The 20,889-nt window shown below is 44.5% G+C and overlaps 2 protein-coding genes across 2 annotated transcripts; one reads left to right on the top strand and one right to left on the bottom strand.

The window, feature by feature from the left end:
- Positions 1–207: 207 nt before the first annotated feature.
- On the bottom strand, positions 208–9,681 carry pnkd (PNKD metallo-beta-lactamase domain containing). Its single transcript, XM_089003224.1, has 9 exons — positions 9,519–9,681; positions 8,990–9,105; positions 8,569–8,681; positions 7,975–8,033; positions 7,569–7,661; positions 7,071–7,234; positions 5,714–5,800; positions 5,343–5,458; positions 208–1,607 (listed from the first exon to the last, which is right to left on the bottom strand). Exons 1-9 carry the CDS (start codon positions 9,671–9,673, stop codon positions 1,434–1,436), a joined length of 1,077 nt encoding a protein of 358 aa, XP_088859350.1. The 5' UTR covers positions 9,674–9,681; the 3' UTR covers positions 208–1,433.
- A 7,745-nt stretch (positions 9,682–17,426) lies between these two features.
- On the top strand, positions 17,427–20,874 carry LOC148894742 (protein lifeguard 3-like). Its single transcript, XM_089002348.1, has 11 exons — positions 17,427–17,676; positions 17,757–17,824; positions 17,896–17,960; positions 18,051–18,104; positions 18,578–18,628; positions 18,707–18,746; positions 18,864–18,901; positions 18,992–19,079; positions 19,402–19,497; positions 19,620–19,673; positions 20,571–20,874. The coding sequence occupies exons 1-11, from the start codon at positions 17,427–17,429 to the stop codon at positions 20,718–20,720; spliced, it is 954 nt and encodes a 317-aa protein (XP_088858474.1). The 3' UTR covers positions 20,721–20,874.
- The last annotated feature ends 15 nt before the right edge of the window (positions 20,875–20,889 follow it).

Raw genomic sequence — 20,889 nt, 5'->3', positions numbered from 1 at the left:
TGTACAGATGACGGCTGAAGAAACCTTCTCATCGATTCCCAATAGTAGTTATTTATGTACCATTGCCATTACACAGTATGGTGCTGTGATGTATGATATTTGCAAAATATCTCAGATTTGTTATTTGTGATGCATGGTGCAGAAGAATTGAAAAAATACATCAACTGTCAGGCTCAAAAGCTCACAAAAAGCTTGCCTTTGACACAGTTCCAGTGGAAAAGTTTACTTGAATATTTCCTCATTAAAACATAACCTAAAGTCAAACCGTTTCCCGTGCGGTTGTGTTCTGAACTCCAACATATGCAAATCAGATATGGAACAGCATCAAACAACCAGAATAACATTTTAGTCAACAGTCACCAGGGGACATTCTGCTTTGGTTTTTAACTTCTATGGCAGAAACTCGAATCTTTCAGATCTTCCAGGTTTGTTCTTTCACATCCCCACAGATACAGGCTGCATGACATTATCAAAAAGTCATCTGAAATGTTTAATGTGCAAGACAATTACAGATTCATTTATGCCATAGTTGAATGAACCAACAAATATAGTGTCTCAATATGTCGAACGGTTCTTCCAAAAATAGCATGATGCCGTTTTATGAAAGCACTCTTTGACACCGCAGTCGAATGCAAACGTCAGTCACATAGTATCACATTTAAAGTGGTATCTCAGTGGCCTCCCACAGTGCAAAATTAGTCCAATCCCATTTGAAAACAAGATGTACCACCTGTATATAAGAGCTCTAATTCAAGAAGCTCTACCAAAGTGAACCACATAAACTCAATTACAGGTCTATCTCACTATGCACAATGACTGTGAAGTGCTGAAACAGATCCTTTCTCCTTTTTTTGTTTTGCTTCAAGAAACAAATGTTGGCAATAAAAGGATGCTTTTTAGCATTTTCTCATTAAATTAATGTTGAAAACAACCTCAGTTAACAGATAAAATGCCCCCATTAAAAAAGGGGGAAAACACAGTCGCTTTTGAATTTGAACATTCCTGTGAAAACCAAATGTCACTAATTCTAAAACCACACACAATTGAAATGTACCGAAGACGGTCTAACAAAAAATGGGGATCGTACAAATATATTTTTTTAGTTATTGTAAAACTAACAGAGGTTGTGCAGGAAAAATTAGAGTACAATTGAATGTTTCCATGTCAACACTTTTTCAGAGGGTTTTTCATTATCTGGTTGTACCTACAATGTATGTACATACACTATGTGTGCAAGATGATCACAATATTCCAATGGGAATGTGACAATTCCTATTGATATTAAATAATGACATTGTGACGAGATGGGATGAATTGATGCAAGTTGATGGGATAATACATGTAATGTTCAGCTTGACTGCGTTTTAACGCAAAGCTGAGAGAACGATAGCATGGCTTTTATCCATGGCTCCACTGTCATCAGCTCTTATTTATCATCTTCGGCTGAACTGGTCTTTGCGTTTGCGCAGCTCCTCCAGCACGCGAGCCCGAAACTGAGTCCAGTCCTCGTCATCCAGCTGCTGGAGTCCCAGCGCCAGATGAAGCTCTGTACAGTGGCTGCGTAGGAAAGGATTGTACGCCTTCTCATCGCCGATAGTGGAGGGACACTGAAAAGCAAGGAGAGGATTTCAGGGTTGCTTTTTTTTTCTCTGAGGTGGCTCATCAGTGCCTTGCCATGTCTCTACACTATCACTTAATACTTGCTGTGTGTGTGGCTGTTTAAATGTGTGGGTGGAAGGAGTGTGTTTTTGTACATTTGTTTTTATCATCATTAGTTTTTTAATCTCTGCAAATAACGTTGTGTTGATTTTTATGCTACATTAAAAGTGATACAGAAATGTGTGATTTGATCATTGAGCATTTCAATTGATGGAATTTAAAAATGAGCCCTGCTTTAAGTGCATCAGTGTTGTTTAAAATGTCAACTCTTTCTTAACAATGTTATCATTTTGGCACGGCTCATATTCAGGTGATCCCTTAATGTTCGATGTGCCTTAAGATACTTGGTGCACCGATGTTTTTTAGACGTTGTCTTGTTTTATGTCTCGTCATCCTTCATCTTCTTCTTTTCCTTCCGGCTTTCCCCCTCAGAGGTCGCCACAGCGAATCAATGTCCTCCATCTATCCCGGTTTTGTGCATCCTCTTCTCTCACACCAGCTACCTTCATGTCCTCTTTGACCACATCTATAAACCTCCTCTTCGGTCTTCCTCACGGTCTTCTGCCTGGCAGTTCAAGACTCAGCATCCTTCTCCCGATATAGTCACTCACTCTCCTTTGGACATGTCCAAACCATCTCAGTCTGGCCTCTCTGACTTTCTCTCCAAAGCCTCTAATATGAGTTGTCCCTCTAATGTACTCATTCCTGATCCTATCCAACCTGGTCACTCCCAAAGAAAGCCTCAACATCTTCAGCTCTGCTTCCTGTCTTTTCTTCAGTGGCACTGTCTCAAATCCAAACATCATGGCTGGTCTGACCACGGTTTTATACACTTTCCTTTTCATCCTAGCTGAAACCCTTCTATCACACATCACACCTGACATTTTTCTCCAGCCGCTCCAGCCTGCCTGGACACGCTTCTTCACCTCTTTTCCACAATCCCCATTGCTCTGGACAGTTGACCCCAAGTACTTAAAATCCTCCACCTTCTTTATCTCTTCTCCCTGTAGCATCACTCTTGCACTTGGATCCCTCTCATTCACACACATATATTCCGTCTTGCTGCGACTGATCTTCATTCCTCTCCTTTCCAGGGCATATCTCCACAGCTCTAGTCTCTCCGCCACCTGTTCCCCGTTCTCACTACAGATCACAATGTCATCTGCAAACATCATGGTCCATGGAGATTCTCCTGTCCATCACCATAGCAAACAAGAAGGGGCTCAGAGCTGACCCCTGGTGGAGTCCCACCTCCACCTTGAATTCCTCAGTCATACCGACAGCACACCTCACAACTGTCTTACAGTCATGATACATGTCTTGTACCGCTCTAACATACTTTTCCGTCACTCCAGACTTCCTCATGCAATGCCACAGCTCTTCTCTGGGCACCCTGTCATACGCTTTCTCCAGATCTAGAAAGACACAATGCAATTTCTTCTGACCTTCTCTGTACTTCTCTATCAGCATTCTTAAAGCAAACACTGCATCTGTCGTACTCTTTTTTTGGCATGAAGCCATACTGCTGCTCACAAATGTTCACTTCTGCTCTTAGTCTAGCTTCAACTACTCTTTCCCAGAGTTTCATTGTATGGCTCATCAACTTTATTCCTCTGTAATTAGTACAACTCTGCACATCTCCTTTGTTCTTAAAATGGGCACGAGTACACTTCGTCTCCATTCTTCAGGCATCTGTTCACCATCTAAGATCTTGTTGAATAACCCAGTCAGGAACACCACCGCCACCTCTCCAAGACACTTCCATACCTCGATTGGTAAATCATCAGGCCCGAGTGCTTTCCCCCCCTTCATCCTCTTCAGCGCCCTCCTCACTTCATCCTTGCTAATGCTTGCTACGTCTTGGTCCACAACAGTCACGTCTTCTACTCTTTGTTCCTTCTCATTTTCCTCATTCATCAATTCTTCAAAGTACTCTTTCCATCTTGCCATCACACTACTGGCACCTGTTAATACATTGCCATCTCTATCCTTAATCACCCGAACCTGCTGCAGGTCCTTACCATCTTTGTCTCTCTGTCTCGCCGGCCTGTAAAGATCAGCCTCACTTCCCTTGCTGTCCAACCAAGCATAAAAGTCATCATAGGCCTCTTGTTTGGCCTTTGCCACCTTTACTCTAACCGTGCGCTGCATCTCCTTGTATTGCTGTCTACTCTCGTCCGTCCTCTCAGTGTCCCACTTTTTCTTTGCTAACCTCTTTCTCTGTATACACTCCTGCACCTCCCCATTCCACCACCAAGTCTCCTTATCTACCTTTCTTCCACACCAAGTACTTTCCGACCCGTGTCTCAGATTATGTTCGCTGTAGTTTGCCAGTCATCTGGAAGGACCTCTTGCCCACCCAGTGCTTCTCTTACCTCCTATCTAAATGTCATGCAACACTCTTCCTTTTTCAACTTCCACCGTTTTGTCCTCACTTCAGCCTTTGGTTTCTTCATCTTCCTCACTGTCAGCGTCATCCTACACACCACCAACCTATGCTGTCTGGCTACACTCTCACCAACCACTACTTTGCAGTCACTGATTTCCTTTAGATGGCGCCGTTGACACAAAATGTAGTCTCCCTGTGTACTTCTGCCTCCACTCTTATATGTCACCCTATGTTCCTGTCTCTTCTGAAAGAAAGTATTCACAATAGCCATTTGCATTCTCTTAGCAAAGTCAACCACCATCTGTCCTCCAGCGTTCCTCATCTGGAGTCCAAACCTACCCATCACCTCCTCATCATCTTTGTTTCCTGCGCCAACATGTCCATTGAAGTCTCCACCAATTACAACCCTCTCACTTCTCGGGATGTTCTGTATGACTTCATCAAAGTCCAACCAAAATTCTCCGCCAGCTCACATTGAACATCACACCTTCAATTTCTAGCTTCAGACTCATCATTCTATCCGATACTCTTTTTACTTCTAAGACATTCCTAACAAACGCCTCTTTTAAGATAACCCCAACTCCATTTCTCTTTCTGTCTTCACCATGATAGAACAACTTAAACCCTGACCCTAAGCTTCTAGCCTTGCTCCCTTTCCACCTGGTCTCCTGGACATACAGTATGTCTACCTTCCTTCTCTGCATCATGTCAACCAGCTCTCTACCTTTACCTGTCATTGTTCCTACATTCAATGTTCCTACTCTTAGTTCTATACTCTTAGCGTTCCATCTCTCTCTTTTCCTCCGGGCACACCTCCCTCCTCTCCTTCTTCGACCAACAGTAGTCCATTTTCCACTGGCACCCTGAAGATCAACAGTACCAATGGCGGCCGTTGTTAACTCGGGCCTCGACCAATCCGGTATGGGATTCATAGGTTTGATTCGCATATTTATTTGTCGGATGCCCTTCCTGACACAACCCTCTGTATTTATCCGGGCCTGGGACCGGCACAATAAGACACTGGCTTGTGCCCCCTTGTGGCTACATTTCTCGTCATCCTTCATATTGATCATAAAAAAAGAACATGTATAAATGATGATGGTAAATGGAGGGAAAATATTTTGGAGGTGGTGCTGTGTGTAGAACATTCTATGCATATTTGTATCTTGTAATGAGAATGTGTGACAACAACCAGTTCTGACACACTGGTAGGTGAGAAGGCCTTCCTTCCGGGATCTACAAAATATTTTGGCAATAGGAAAGGAAGACAAGAACAGCGATGTATCATTCTCACCGTGCACCGCTTCTGGCCTCGCTGCTGCAGCACCCACTGATATTTATTTTCCATGGCTGCATTGCGTGGCTCCACCTCAGCAGCGAACAGCAGATTGTCCATGGCATACTCATGACCTGAGGGTCACCCAGCACACAGACATTCACATGGCCCAAAGATAAACAACATCAGCTACCAGCAAAATAACACTTAAGTGCAACCTCCACATTGAAACTGACTGACATTAATTGCGGAATAATTGCAGCTATGCCATGACAACAAATTGTGTTTGTGCGCATCCGTAGCACATTCAAAAATGACATTGACACGTGTGTGTGTGTGTGTGTGTGTGTGCGTGTGTGCACGTGTGCGTGTGCCAGCAAGCGTCCTACCAGGCCAAAGAAGCGTATCATCATTTAAGGACCCAACAGTGTCAAGCGATGACAGCATTGTTGTGGCACTGCCCTCAAATATCCTCCCTTAAACAACAAAAAAAATGTACTTGACACGAATTGCTTGTTTTTGTTTTGATTACATTGATCTGCAGAGGGTCGGTCTTGTAGGCTGTGTCAAAGAGGAAGACCTCATTGGGGAGGAGAGGGATATTTGAAGGGTCAGCAGTCCCCTATATTTGCCACTTTTCTCAGATTGATTTGGTTGTTTTCAGATAAATGAAATAATTTGATTGCAAAAAACAGTCAAGAAAACCTTGAAGATTGGGAGTGATATATTTTTAACGATCATGATATGATTTGAACCTATTGTTCATATCCCCTGACCATTTTTGGGGGGGTTGGTCTACAATCGCTTTTAAGTAGCAGTGGTCGGTGATATTTACTGAACTCACTGATACCTTGTGTAGATGATTCTTGACTTGCTGATGCGGTACGTTGGCAGTAGACATATTGCATCATACGTTCTTTTTCAAGAATGAAATGATTCCAAACTTTGAACATTTTCTGTCTTCTTGCACTCTTTCCACCTGGCTCATTGCCATTATGCCATCTTACTTTTAGACGGAGTGATGCGTGAGTCATGAGTAACTGGTGTACTTTTCTATATAGAACAGGGGTGCTCACACATTTTCAGCATAGGAGCTACTTTTTTTTTTTTTTACCGTGTCAAAACGATCTATGACTGTATATTTATTGAGAAATATATTGAGGATTCATACAAATCATGTTGATGTATAACCGCATTTATTGCACAACACAACATAATTATGTAAAAAAATGCCATTACTGTACCAGGCCAGGTTCACTCTGATAACTGGCAGACGAGACAAACACACTTTGAAAATGTCATCGTGAAAAATAAGTCAGACTCTCATTCTGTACGATTCCATTTTTATACCATATTTCATGATTAAGAGGAAAAAAACGAGCGAAAAATTAGGATGTAACTAACGACTAGCTTGTTAAATTTGCAACACTCAGGGGCGTTGTTTGAGCATGCACCTGACTGTTTGTCCGGTGTATCAATCAAGTGAAGGGATGGCTGATAGGCTGACGTCTAGTTTTTATTCCAAACAACTCAACTTGATTTGTATAGCGTCAGTTTATAACAATGTCACATCCCTTTGTCATGCGATCTACCGATAGTACCTTGGAGATCAACTGGTCGATCATGATTGACGTATTGAGGACCCTTGATATAGAACAACGCCTTTTGAAAAGCTGTGAGACAGATATTTTGCTATGACGTTTTTTGCAATAAAATTATTTGATCAATCATATCAACCGTACTTACCACATCCTGAGAGGAACACAAGGTCACCAGAGAAAACACTTGATGGAGCGCCTAGTGACCGGCCATCCAGCAGGTAAATCATGTGGCCCACTGTATGTCCGGGCGTAAAGAGGGCCTTGAATGTCAAACACCCTAGTGTCACTGAGTCATTGTGTGAAAGAGGACTAAAAAGACAGAAACACCATTAAACAAAAAAACAGTGACAACATTAGATCCTCCTCAGCCCTCTGGAAAAGGGAACGTAAATAAATGTTATTTGGCAAATTAACTGGGAAGCAGATACCACGAGGATAGAAAAGCTGAAAATGAGAGATTTACTCAGGGCAAAAGATGGCATTAATTGTCTACCTTATCAACAAACGCAGTTATGACGTGCAGTCAAGTGCAGTATATCAGAGCATAATAACTCACAGTGAAGCCTGTTGTTATGTGGTGTGTGCCGACACAGAGGTCTCTGTGCGTGCACTCTGCTTATGTGTGCTATAAGCTGGAACTTACTGTGTCAGGCCAGGAATGTTATCAGCTGCATTTCCATAAACGCGACATGATCTATGAAGCCTTTTCAGCAATTTGTTGCCTCCACTGTGATCCCTGCGGATAACACAGACAGTGGCAACTGGATGTGGTGACTTAACGCGAAAATTCCCTTCAAATCATCCAGTAGATTCTGCGGAAAACAAGCCAATTTGGTGAAACTTGATATATTTGAATCTGACCGAGGGTGGTAAACTTAAAAATCCTGACAGTTTACACTTCTGGGCATGCATATTAAACAAGTCTGAAATAATCATTTGGTTGTGGGGGATATAATTATTTTGATGTGCCTTTTGAATTTTTGTAGTGCATACTTTTTGTCTGTTTGTTGTTGAGAGAATAAAATGCTCAAAATAACAAAAAAACTCACCAATGCTTGTGTGTACAGAGGATGGCTTCCAGCATCGCTCCTTCCTCCTCAAGCACTGCCTAAAAGTTTGAGAAAGCTGTAAGAACCTCCAGTGGCTAGACAACTAGTTGGTAATTGATCTATATAAATATGTTATATTTCATTTTCAACAGCGCTCATTGTTAAGGTCACAGATGAGCTTAAGATGAAGCAGGCTTGGGTGAGATGCTGGTAACCATTAAAACTGGTTGCTATCCAATCACAGGTCATATTTAATTAATTCAATTAATGCTAGAATTTTTTCAAAGTGTGAAAATAAGCAAATAACTCATATCTAAACCGTGCAAGTATGGAGAGAAGATGCAAACTCAAGAGAAAAAGGCCATAGCCAATATTAAAAATTCATGAACTGTGCGGCACATATGCAACAATTATTTCAAAAACAAAGAGTACTGTGTCAGGGACACAGTACTTGAACTTGGTTTTAAATTGAATAATAATTCCATGCACCAGGAATTATACGTGGCAATAATTATATTTGAAATGTTAAGTGAGCTGATGCTTCTCTTTGAACACCAGTGTGTTCACATCATATAAAACTTGGGAACCAGTCACCTGAACATTTTGAGGGTCTGCCGGGTCTACAACCGCTGCAACGCCAGAGGTGGTGTCAATTATAATATAACTGTAGTTGTCTGACAGCACAGAGATGGGAATTATTTTCATACCTATAGGAGTGCCAAGGACAAAACATACACTTGTGAAAGATTTGTATTATTGGACAGATCTCAACAATCATTTCCTTTTACATATATCCACATTTGGGTGAGCTGAAGCCTATTGCACCTGACTTAGGGCGAGAATACATAAAATCATTCACACACAGCTGGACACCTATTTAGAGTCTTCAACCCATACAAACACAGGAATAACACCCACATTTCATGCCGGAAGGCCAGAGCCACAGAATAACCCCTAAACCAGCTGCCCGTGATAGATTTAACCTAAATGAAACATGTAGACATCCACGCCATACCGCTAAATTGTACAGGCAGAACTGTAGAGTGTCCGGTCGGGTAACGTTCTCGGGCTTTCTTCATCTGCCGCTTGTAAAACATGTAGCCAAGGCTGGTCTTGGTGTACAGTGTGTACCTAATATAAAGAAAAAGAATAATAAACATATTTTAAAAACGTATTAGAGGTGGATGTAAAAGTCTAATAATGAAACAGGGACAAATCGAACCGTGTAACAAGGAGAATATGTATATAAGACATATACCACATATATATAAGACATGACCCAATATTATTTTTATGGACAGTGTATACAGAACTGACAAGCAAACTGTATGAAGGAGGATAACTTTAAAATAAACAACATTAACATAAAGTGGCTTTGCTAACTAGCTATTGCGACCCATACAGTATTCCATTAGTACTGTATACACTTAGATGTATAATGTTCTAATACGGCATTGGAGCTAACGCTCGATGCTGCTATGCTAAAGCGAATCAACCACCAATCTCAATACGACAGTACATTGTTGAAATTCGAACAAACTTACGCTATTCTGAATAATGGCTTCTCTGTGCGAGCCATTATTTTGCTAAATATTTTCCTCCAGAGAAGTAGTCCGTTACGTCTGAAGCGGACAAATAAACATAGCGAGACGAAAGATGCGATGACAGTGAACGGGAGAACCCATTCAGGAAGCGCCATCACGTCTGGAACCGGGAGAACGTGATGACGTCAGAGCAATGTCAGAGTATGCATATACTGTACGTAATTTAAAAAACAATCAACTGGTGTACTTTGTTTATTTAAACGCTGTTTCATTTCGTATTTTCTCTGATGATCGTTTTCATTAGATTTTCAACGGAGCCGCTCGGCCAAGTGTTTATTTCCTTGGGTTATGTTATGTCATATTCGTATTAAAGTTAGAATCTGAGAGGACAACCGACACAAATTTTTTGTTTCCTAACTGACACCAGAAAAACGTTTTATACCATCTAAAATACCCAAAACACGCAGGCTGATATTTTTAGTCAAATGCAAAACACCAATAAAAATGACAAAGTTAGCTAAAACTGCAAAAAAATTGAGCTGCAAATTGGGGATTTTCAGAAAGTCGCTCCCCCACTTCGTGACGTCACGCCAAGACGTCTTGCCTTGCTCGAGAATCAAAACAATGGCTTCAGATTCAGAGAAGATGCTTTCTTGTTACTCATTCAGTTATGAATCTGATTCAAATAGTTCTGAAGAGGAAATCAGAAATGTTTGCAATCGATTAAAGGAGTCCTTCCGGGTCATTTTGAGGCATCAGGACTGATGTGTAGCGTCCCAGAAAATGCAGAAAATAGCGTCCAAGCTCCATTGGAATTGGGCTGATTTGTCTGCTGGGAATTTGTGTCAGCAAATATCAAATAGTTGTCTTGGTGCAACACACCCATCACATTATTTCTGTGTTTTTCTTCTAATTTCGCCATCAACATGGATCAACACGAAGTTTTCAGACCAAACAAAGTACCCAAAATGCCTTTTGTGTCGCTTTCTCGGTCAGGGGCGTTCCAAACGTGACATCACGTGGGGATCAACATCAATTCGAAAACAAGACTTCCTGAATATTCAGCGCGAGTCTTAAAATATAAAATATATGCGGTGGAATTTTTGTAAAATATGCTCAGTAGAAGTCATTTGAAGTGATTTTACAAATTATGGGCACAACTTGTCCGGAAGCGTCGGTTTGTGGCGGGCACTAGGACCAGACATCTCACCCAGCAGGTGTACGGGAGGGGGCGGGTTTATATCACATATATTGCACTGCAGTTTCCGTTTTGTCTCTCTTTCTACTTGTTAGCAGTTGGAATAAAGACGTACTCCAATCGACCGTGTGTTCTCATTCCTCAACTGCTACACTGGTGACCCCGACGTTCGAAATGTTCATGGCAGCAGACGAAGAGATGTCTTCCACGGCCATGCCGCCACGACCGGCGCCTCAGCTCGCAGCTGCCGCCTACGCCGCGAAGCTGCCCGAGTTTTGGAATAGCGACCCGGCTTCGTGGTTCCAACATGTGGAAGCGCTTTTCCACCTACGAGGCGTCACGACAGATGAGCCGAAATATTATCTGGTCGTGGCGTCTCTCAACGAACAGACGACTCGTCGTGTGCTGCCTCTCTTGCGTGCACCTCCATCGAGCGAAAAATATGCAGCGCTCAAACACCTGCTGCTCCGACGGTTCACGTTATCGGCCTCTGAGAGAGCAGACAGGCTTCTTTCTCTTCCCGGACTCGGCGACGGAACAGCAGTGGACCTGATGGACAAAATGTTGTCGCTACTAGGTTCGGATGACGGCGGATTCCTGTTCCCCCACGTGTTCCTTCGCCAGCTACCGGCCTCTGTGCGTGCCGTGCTAGCCAACTCGACGTGCCTATCCACCGGCGACTACCGAGGTTTGGCTGAAGAAGCGGACCGGGTGCTTCTGGCGACACGGAGGTTCGCCGTGCAAGGCGTGACGGCCGAACCCCTCGGCGGAGCGGCAGCGAACATCGACCCGACCCCAGTAGCCGGAGTGGTCACGCGGAAGCGATACGAGAAAGCCCTCTGTTTTTTCCACCAGCGGTTTGGCGCCAAGGCCCGACGCTGCACACCACCCTGCACCTACGAGGCTCCGGGAAACGCCAGCGCCGGCACCCAATAGCGGCCGTGGGTACCGGCAACGAAAGCGAGCTGCTTTTTATCACAGACTCCTCGTCAGGTAGACGTTTTCTGGTGGACAGCGGGGCACAAGTAAGCCTGCTGACGCCCACGGCCTCGGAAAAGACGGCAGGTGGATGTGGGCCTCCCCTGCGCGCAGCTAACGGCTCTCCCATCGCCAGCTTTGGCACCAGGTCGGTAACTGTGTGTTTCCACGAACGAAAATTCGAGTGGGACTTTATTGTGGCCTCGATTACAGTTCCGATAATCGGCGCGGATTTTTTATGCGCTCATGGACTGCTTGTGGACATTGCTAACCGTCGTTTGATCGACGCCATCTCTTTCGCCACTTTCCCATGTGAGGCTGGAGGGCTTGGAGCGTTGACGCACGCAATTTATTTAACGTCAGGTAACGTTTATGAACGCCTGCTGACCGATTATCCGTCGTTAACCACACCCGCCTTTTCCAATGCCGATAAAAAACACGGGGTACAACATTTCATTCCCACGGTTGGCCCGCCAGTTTTTGCCCGCGCTCGTCACCTCGATGCGGCAAAATTGGCTATGGCGAAAGGGGAGTTCGCGACGATGAAGCGTTTGGGCATCGTGAGGCGTTCCAACAGCCCGTGGGCCTCACCATTACACATGGTGCCCAAAAGTGACGGTTCTTGGCGGCCGTGCGGTGATTTTCGTCGGCTTAATAATGTAACCACACACAACCGTTACCCAATTCCGCACATCCAGGACTTTTCCGCACGTTTGGCCGGAGCCGTGATCTTTTCCAAAGTTGACCTCGTTCGCGGTTATCACCAGGTTCCGGTACGGGCAGAAGATGTGCCAAAAACTGCAGTAATAACCCCTTTTGGCCTTTTTGAATTCCTCCGTATGCCTTTTGGCCTGAAGGGGGCGGCACAGACCTTTCAGAGACTGATGGACTCAGTCTTGCGAGGCCTAGACTTTGTGTTTGTCTACCTCGACGACATTCTTGTGGCCAGCCCTTCACCAGAGGAACACCTGTCGCACTTAAGGATGGTTTTCAAGCGTCTTGATGCGCATGACCTTATCGTCAACCCTGTGAAGTGCCAATTTGGTTTGCCCAAGATCGATTTCTTGGGGCACCGCATTTCTCCACAGGGTGCCATCCCCTTACCCGCCAAAGTGCAGGCTGTGGTGAATTTCCCCCGCCCAGCCACAGTTAAAGCTTTGCAGGAGTTTTTGGGCATGATAAATTTTTACAACCGTTTTCTTCCTCACGCAGCCGACCTCCTACAACCCCTCTACGGCGCCTTGAGTAAAAAGAAGGCTAATGAACCCGTCGAGTGGGCCCCGCAACGAGTGCAGTCCTTTGAACGAGCCAAGGAAGCTCTTGCGGGTGCAACTCTTCTGGTCCACCCGATCTGAACCGCACAGGTGGCCTTGACTACCGACGCGTCTGATGTTGCCGTAGGGGCGGTGGTTGAGCAGCTTGTAGAGAACGAATGGCAGCCCCTTGCATTTTTCAGTCGAAAGCTGCAAGATAACGAACGCAAGTATAGTGTTTTCGACAGAGAGTTGTTAACACTCTATCTTGCAACGCGCCATTTTCGTTTCCTCCTCGAGGGGCGCCGGTTCATCGCCTACGTAGATCATAAACCCCTTACATTCGCCATGTCCAAGGTGACCGAACCGTGGTCGGCCCGACAGCAACGGCATCTAGCGGCTATTTCCGAATTCACAACAGACATTCGGCATGTGGCCGGCAAATGTAACCCTGTGGCCGATTGCCGAGTGTCACGCACGATCGTTTGTCCAGTCCAGCTCGGGGTGGATTTTTCAGAGATGGCCACGGCCCAATCTGAGGATCCGGACATCCACGAACTCAAGGCAGCAGGCACGGCCCTGAAACTGGAAGAGGTGGTAGTGTGTGAAGGGGGTCCCGCTCTCCTCTGCGATGTGTCTACGGGTCTCACTCGTCCCGTGGTTCCGCAGGAGTGGTGTCTGCGAATTTTTGATTCAATTCATTCCCTTTCACACCCTGGCGTCCGGGCGTCAGTCAAACTACTTGGGGCCAAGTTTGTCTGGCCTGGGTTAAGAAAGTACGTCAGGAAGTGGGCAGCTGCATGCGTGGCATGTCAGCGCGCCAAAGTCCACAGGCACACCCGGGCGAACCTAGAAACTTTTCCGATTCCGGCCAGGAGATTTGACCACGTCCATGTGGACCTGGTCGGGCCCCTCCCTCCTTCGCAGGGTTGCACACATCTCCTCACTATGGTCGATCGGACCACTAGGTGGCCGGAAGCTGTCCCCCTGTCCTCAACAACCTCAACAGACATTGGCTGTGCATTTCTGTCATCCTGGGTCGCACGTTTCGGCACGCCGTCCGATATCTCTTCAGACAGAGGCCCCCAGTTTGTGTCCGAGCTCTGGTCGGCCATGGCGCAGTCCTTGGGTGTGCAGGTACATCGCACTATGGCCTACCACCCACAGGCTAACGGGATGTGTGAACGTTTCCACCGGTCACTTAAAGCCGCGCTACGGGCCGCACTATCGGACGGTAACTGGGTTGACCGTCTTCCGTGGGTCCTGCTCGGGTTACGTTCAGCTCCTAAAGAAGACCTTAACGCCGCTGCGGCAGAGTTAGTACTCGGTCAGCCACTCCGTATCCCTGGTGAATTTCTGCCTGAAGCTTCGGGTGCACCTTCTTTCCCCCTTTTGCCAGGGGAGCCCCTGGCTCCAGCACCATTTCACCACGGCGTCCCCAAAATATTCGTTCAGTCTGCTCTTAGGTCAGCCCGTTTCGTCTTCGTGCGTCATGATGCCCACCGCTCTCCCCTCCGGCCGCCGTATGATGGCCCGTTTAGAGTGCTCGAACACGGGGAAAAGAGTTTTGTGCTCGATATGGGTGGGAGAAGGGAGGGCATTTCAATAGACAGACTCAAGCCGGCTCACATAATTGCAGGCGAGGTCGTTTCGCCGACCCAGGTCCCACGTCGCGGACGCCCTCCAAAACCTCCAGCCTCTCCGCGGCATGCCAGGGTTGAGTGTCGTTCCCCCACTCAGTTCTCACCCGGATCACCTGCCCGAGCAATTTCACCTTCACCACCGAACGACGGACTGCATAGTCGTTGTGGCAGGCTGGTCAAGCCCCCTGCAAGATTTTCGCCTTGACTGTCCTTCTGGGTGTTCTGGGGGGGGCTGTGTGGCGGGCACTAGGACCAGACATCTCACCCAGCAGGTGTACGGGAGGGGGCGGGTTTATATCACATATATTGCACTGCAGTTTCCGTTTTGTCTCTCTTTCTACTTGTTAGCAGTTGGAATAAAGACGTACTCCAATCGACCGTGTGTTCTCATTCCTCAACTGCTACAGGTTGTCCTTTAAGGCAGACATACACAGACATAAATATTACATTTTTAAATGAATTAATCTCAAACAAACATGCCAGAGTCCAGTCTTGCAAGAACTGCTTGAGGTCCTCCTTGGCATTCACACAATTCTGTTCCCAAGAGAATCTATACTTTGCTCTTACTGAAAGCACAAAAGGTGCCATAGGAAATTTGGATGCGATGGTTTGAAACCAAAAAATGTACAATACGCCAAAACCGTATTTTTTTTCTTCTTAAAAACGATTTACATTGTAACTGGAGCATTCGGCATATGACACAGTGGTGACTTGACTCGTGTAAGTTACAAAACAGATATCCTATGACACAGAGGAGTGGGGTGCGCATTTAGGAGAGGGAGAGAGCAGAAGGAGCAGGTATGGAACCTCATGTTTGTTGTTATGCTTTATTTTAGCCTTGGAATCTTTTGCTCTGCGTGTCCCAATTCATCATGTATTTATATTTCTTAGGTGCATTTGCATACTTTTGCAGTCAACACAAACGTGATATCCAGTACGTATATATAAGACGGTATATAAGACGGTCAAGCTCGATGCTCAACTCACGAACATAATTGGTTCCCAGAAAGTGTGTAAAAGGCGAAAGGTTCAACTGCCGAACATTTATTTCACACAAGAAACCATTACAATGAGAATAATCCGTTCCCAGGTCCCCATAAAACATAATTTTCTCCTAAATAAGCCTCAAAACTGCACACAATAAACCTTATTTTATGTATAATAAATGTGCTATTGTATTGTAATTAAAGAAACAAACTGTACTGGATAATAAATTCGTTTTATTTATCTTTGTGATGGTCGTTGATGTAGTTGCCGCTTGATGATATCAGAGTCAAGTTGCCATGCTTTCTCTGCGATATACCCTCACTCACACTGTCCCCTGCTAGCTGCTCTCCGTTAATCCAAATCAACTGGCGGTTGAAAAACTTCTTCACACAAATGCACACCTCGATGAGAAGGTTTCTTCAGCCGTCATCTGTACAAAAGTGAAGGTTTCGGACGTTTCGCCTCCTATCCAAGAGGCTTCGTCAGCGACGAAGCCTCTTGCGAAACGCGAAACGTCTGAAACCTTCACTTTTGTACAGATGACGGCTGAAGAAACCTTCTCATCGATGGACCACTCCTGTACGACTGAGAGCTTACACAGACGAATGCACACCTCGTTCGTGTTTTTTTTATGATCTCCTTCTTCTGCTCAACCGTAATTTTCTTTTGTGACCTTATCGGCTTAATACTAGCCTGTGGTGGGGTCTTTTTAGGTCCCATAATAGCAAAATTACTCCACTTGATGACAAACCACGTCCGCACTCAAAGAAAGGGGGTGACGAAAACTAGTCCACCAGCCACCGTGGTGCTGTTCGACCGTGTGGTTTCGTGTTTATCCGCCAAAAACTAGTCTGCCAGCCACCGTGGTGCCGTGTGGTTTGGTTGGTCCCCCGAAAACTAGTTCGTCAGCCGAGAGTATAGGCTCGCGAATTTAATGTTCATGAGGCGAAAGGTTTGTGAGCTAAAGCATTCATATACGAAGATCTCGATTAATAACATATGACTGATGACAAAAGCTGTTACTACCACAGAGAAAAGTGTTGCTCACACCCCTGCCAAATTTAAATAAGCTGGTACTGGATCCACTCTCAAATAATTTTGGTGTCAATTAAATCCACACAAACGTGAACCGTGAATCAAACACCATTTCCAGGATCTCAAAATGTTTAGTAGAGATATTTTCCTCTTCTTTTGCAATGCTAGCTGTGCCTCGAATATAATCCACAAGGTTGTTGCAGGGCTTTTCCACACATCCTTCCACACATGGCAGACAACAAGGTGATGGAAAGTGACTTTCTCAACCGGACATTCAAGTCCACATGATGACTATCAAATTTGAGCCCCATGATACAATTCCGTCTTCTCTCTAACGTGTGTGCACTCAGAACGGACGAGGAGGCGCTGTACAGCAGCAACGCCAGCCAACTACCTGAAGGGAAAATGTGTGTTTAAGGTGGAGGCATAGCGAGCTCTGTAGGTGGACATCATAAACAAAAGCGGTAGCCTCTCTCAGCCATCTGCGGGCATACGGCAGGGGACACCCTGATTCGGTAGCCAGCCAATCGGAGGTTCACACAGAGACAAACAACCATCTGCACTCACACTTACACCTGTGGACAATTCAGAGTGTTCAATCAGTCTGCCATGAATGTGTTTGGAATGTGCGAGGAAATCGCAGGACACGGAGAAAATCCATGCAGGCCCAGGGAGAAAATGCAAACTCCATACAGGGAAGCCGAAACCGGGATTAAGCCTGCGACCTCTGCACTGTGATATCAACGCGCCAACCATTGTCCCTTACCTGTAGAAACACATTTCTGAATTTATTTTACAGCCTCCGGGGACAGGCATGACGTCTAAAATAGATAATCCTCCACCCTATGAAGATGCACTGCACCATCCCAAGTACGATCCCACCCGGCTTCAGCAAGGTTCAGCTGACCCGCTGCCTCCATCCTACAGTCCTGGCCCGGACATGTACACTAGCCCACCTAGCTACTGGAGCCAGGCCGGCATGTGGGCAGCGCCTGGCATGTCTCCATCTGCGATGGCTACCACAATACCCACGTTGTCCGCCGGGATGCCTGCAACCAACCCAAGTTCGGAGGAAATATCACTGTGTTGTGTGCTGCACTTATTTTTACACGCTAATACATGTTCTTTACTCCTAATTTTGCAGGAGAAATGGCGGGCTTTCGCAGCACACAGTGGGAGAGTACATCTGTACGACACAGTTTTATCAGAAAGGTAAGCGGGCTCATATGTGAACTATAGCTCATTATATCTCAATTCTGATCATTTTTTTGATTGTTTGGCAGGTGTACTTAATTTTAGCGGCTCAACTCACTGTCACCTTTTCAATTGTGGCAGTCTTTACGTTTGTGTAAGTGTCGACTCGATACATGCCTAATAGCCTATGTGGGGGCATGTGCTGCGTAAGTTTCAAGTGGTCTTTATATCTGGTCTCTTATAGTGAACCAGTCAAGATGTTTGTCATCAAGTATCCTGGAATCTACTGGGCATCCTTGTGAGTTACAAAATCATTCCATTATCAGAGATTCTAACAATAGACATTCACATTCATTAATAAGAATTGATGCAAACGAGTCCAAGTGGAGCTCATTATACGATTCTAACTCACAGGAACGCTGTTGATTCATCCTCAATGAGCATTTAATTGTTCTTCCAGTGGCGGCACGATGGATATCCGTTGTGAACAAACAAATGAGTTAACACACTAATGTACTCCAACACATTGTTTGGGAGTCACGGTTGAGGGGGAAATGACAAAATTGTTCACGACAACATAGCATTGAAACAGAAGCTTAGAACATTCTGTGAATTTCGCATACTTTCATATTATTTTTAAAAAATCAATAAATTGATCATTCATCTTGCGCACAGTTAATATACCTAAATGTTATCAAAGGGTCTTGTTTTATTGTACTAGAGTGTTATGCAAAGTAACAATGTAAATGTTTTTTTTTTTTCTCTTCATAGAGTGGTTTACTTTATGGTTTACTGTATTCTCATCTGCTGCAAAGAGCCAAGGTACCATGTCCTTGAAAATTAAGAACTGGTTCATGGGTTTGGATGTACGCATGCATTCATTACAATGCCTGTGTCTAGGAGGCGCTTTCCATGGAATCTGGTGCTGCTGGCAGTATTTGTAAGTTCTGGCGATTTGATATCAAAAGCCGTGTTTTTGTAGAGTAGAGACTCATGGCAAAACTGAATGGGAGTTTATTTAACTTCTGACATAATATGTATAACTTTTCTTCTGCAGACTGTTGCATTGTCTTACATGTCTGGAACTATTTCAAGGTTTGCTTTGGATTATATATATTTTTTCAAACCTAAACCGTTGTCATGATGTATGTTCTGCTTTTAACCAAAATATCTATCTTTTTACAGCTATTATGAAACAAAAGCCGTCTTGCTTGCCATGGGAATAACAGCGTTAGTTTGTGTAACTGTCACAGTTTTCTGCTTTCAAACCAAGGTAGATGCAAGTAAAAAATGTCCGTGTGTGGTTCAGCAGCCTGTGGTTTGTCACACAGTCTTTGTTGGCAGTGTAAAGCAACGCCTTTGTCTCGCATTACAACTGTGAAGTGTGTTGTTAAATATTGATGAGATTTTGGGGAACAATGTGAATCCATCTTTCTGCCTGATGCGAGAGATGAAAAACAAGTCACATCTTTGCTATTCAGAGCTCCATATCCACTCCACCAAAAGTTTTATGCCGCATTACAATACACATTTAAATGCACCTTCAAGTGAGGTGTTCACTTTAATGCTGCCATTTGAAATGTTTCTCTTCACAGGTTGACTTCACTTCCTGTGGGGGATTTCTCTGTATTTCCTCCATTCTGCTCGTCATCATTGGGACTGTGACAGCAGTCGTGCTCTCCTTCCACTACGTATGGGCTTATTTTATGATGAATTCTGTCTTCTCATGTTTCTCGAAGAAAGCAAGCACTCAGCGGCGTGCATCTGTGTGACCAATTAAGCATTCAGATGCATTTCTGTTGTTTCTGAACAGGTACCATGGCTTCATATGCTCTATGCTGCCATTGGCGCAATCATTTACACCTTGGTAAGCTCAAGATTCACTTTGTTCAGTGGGCAAACTGCTAAAGTCACTGTAGAGTGGCAACAAATGTCCTCGAAATGTGATACACCACAGAGAAGAGTACTAACAGGCATGAATTACTTCAAAATTATTTTTTTGTTAATTGAATTTCAAATAAGCCTTTGAAATAAGGTAAATTCAATTCATACTCACAGCTCTCTGAATCTGTCAGTACCTATTAGTCCTGGATCAACGGATGCCATTTCATAAGCATCATACTTATGCTGTATGTATTACACATAAATTTGAGCCAAAAATAAGTATCTTCTTAAAAAGCAGACAATGGCGGGAATGCAGTTTATCCCATGTATCTTCTTTTTAAGATTTCGATTTTTCCATGCCGAGACTACGAGGCACTCTCATGCCCACAAAAAGCCTCTCATCCATCCACTGGCGTTTCACTTGGTCGGGGGTGGGGGTGGGGGTGGGGGTGGGGGTGTCTTGTCCATGGCATCATGACCGACAAAAAGGCACTCTAAAGAGGCAACACCAGCGCCCTGTCTGAAGCAAACTCCATGTCGCAATTGCATGCATGACAAAAGTCCAAGTACATCTCTTGGCCTCATTAAAAAAAAAAAAAAAAAAAAAAAAAAAAAAAAAAGAGAGAGTAACAACTTAATGCCCATCAGTAATCCGTCCGTGCGTGAATTCTATGTAGTTCTCAGTGCATTTTGCGGTTAACTTCAACTAGAGAAAAAATACATTTCTGATTTCACTTTACGGGGTTTCAGCCTGTTCTAGGATGAGATTAGTGAAAAATGTTTTGAAAGGCGCTTATAAATGAAATGTATTTATTATTATTAAATGTTCAGACATCCTCTCCGAAGGCAACTAAAAGTATTTTTCTTCCCCCTCTGTTAGTTTTTAGTATACAACACGCAGCTTCTCATCGGAAACCGGGAGTTGGCGTTAAGCCCAGAAGAGTACGTTTATGGAGCACTGTCACTGTACATTGATATTGTTCACATTTTCCTCTTCATCCTTCAAATCAGCGGTTCAGCTACCGACTAAAAGCTATGAGAGAGCAAACCACTTCCCCTCTGAGCTTTGACTAACATTATCCTGGGTTCCCTATATATTGTAAAGTATGCTTGATAGTATTTCAATGTAACACTTGCCTTTTTTGCCACCAACACCTGAACACTTTGCAGTATTCCTGTTATATATGAACAAGGGCAGC

Source organism: Hippocampus bargibanti, linkage group LG08, assembly GCF_051943395.1.
Source record: "Hippocampus bargibanti isolate YZ-2025 linkage group LG08, ASM5194339v1, whole genome shotgun sequence".
Lineage (NCBI taxonomy): Eukaryota > Metazoa > Chordata > Actinopteri > Syngnathiformes > Syngnathidae > Hippocampus > Hippocampus bargibanti.
Note: the sequence above shows the minus strand (reverse complement) of the source record. Positions and strands in the feature narration are given on the sequence as shown.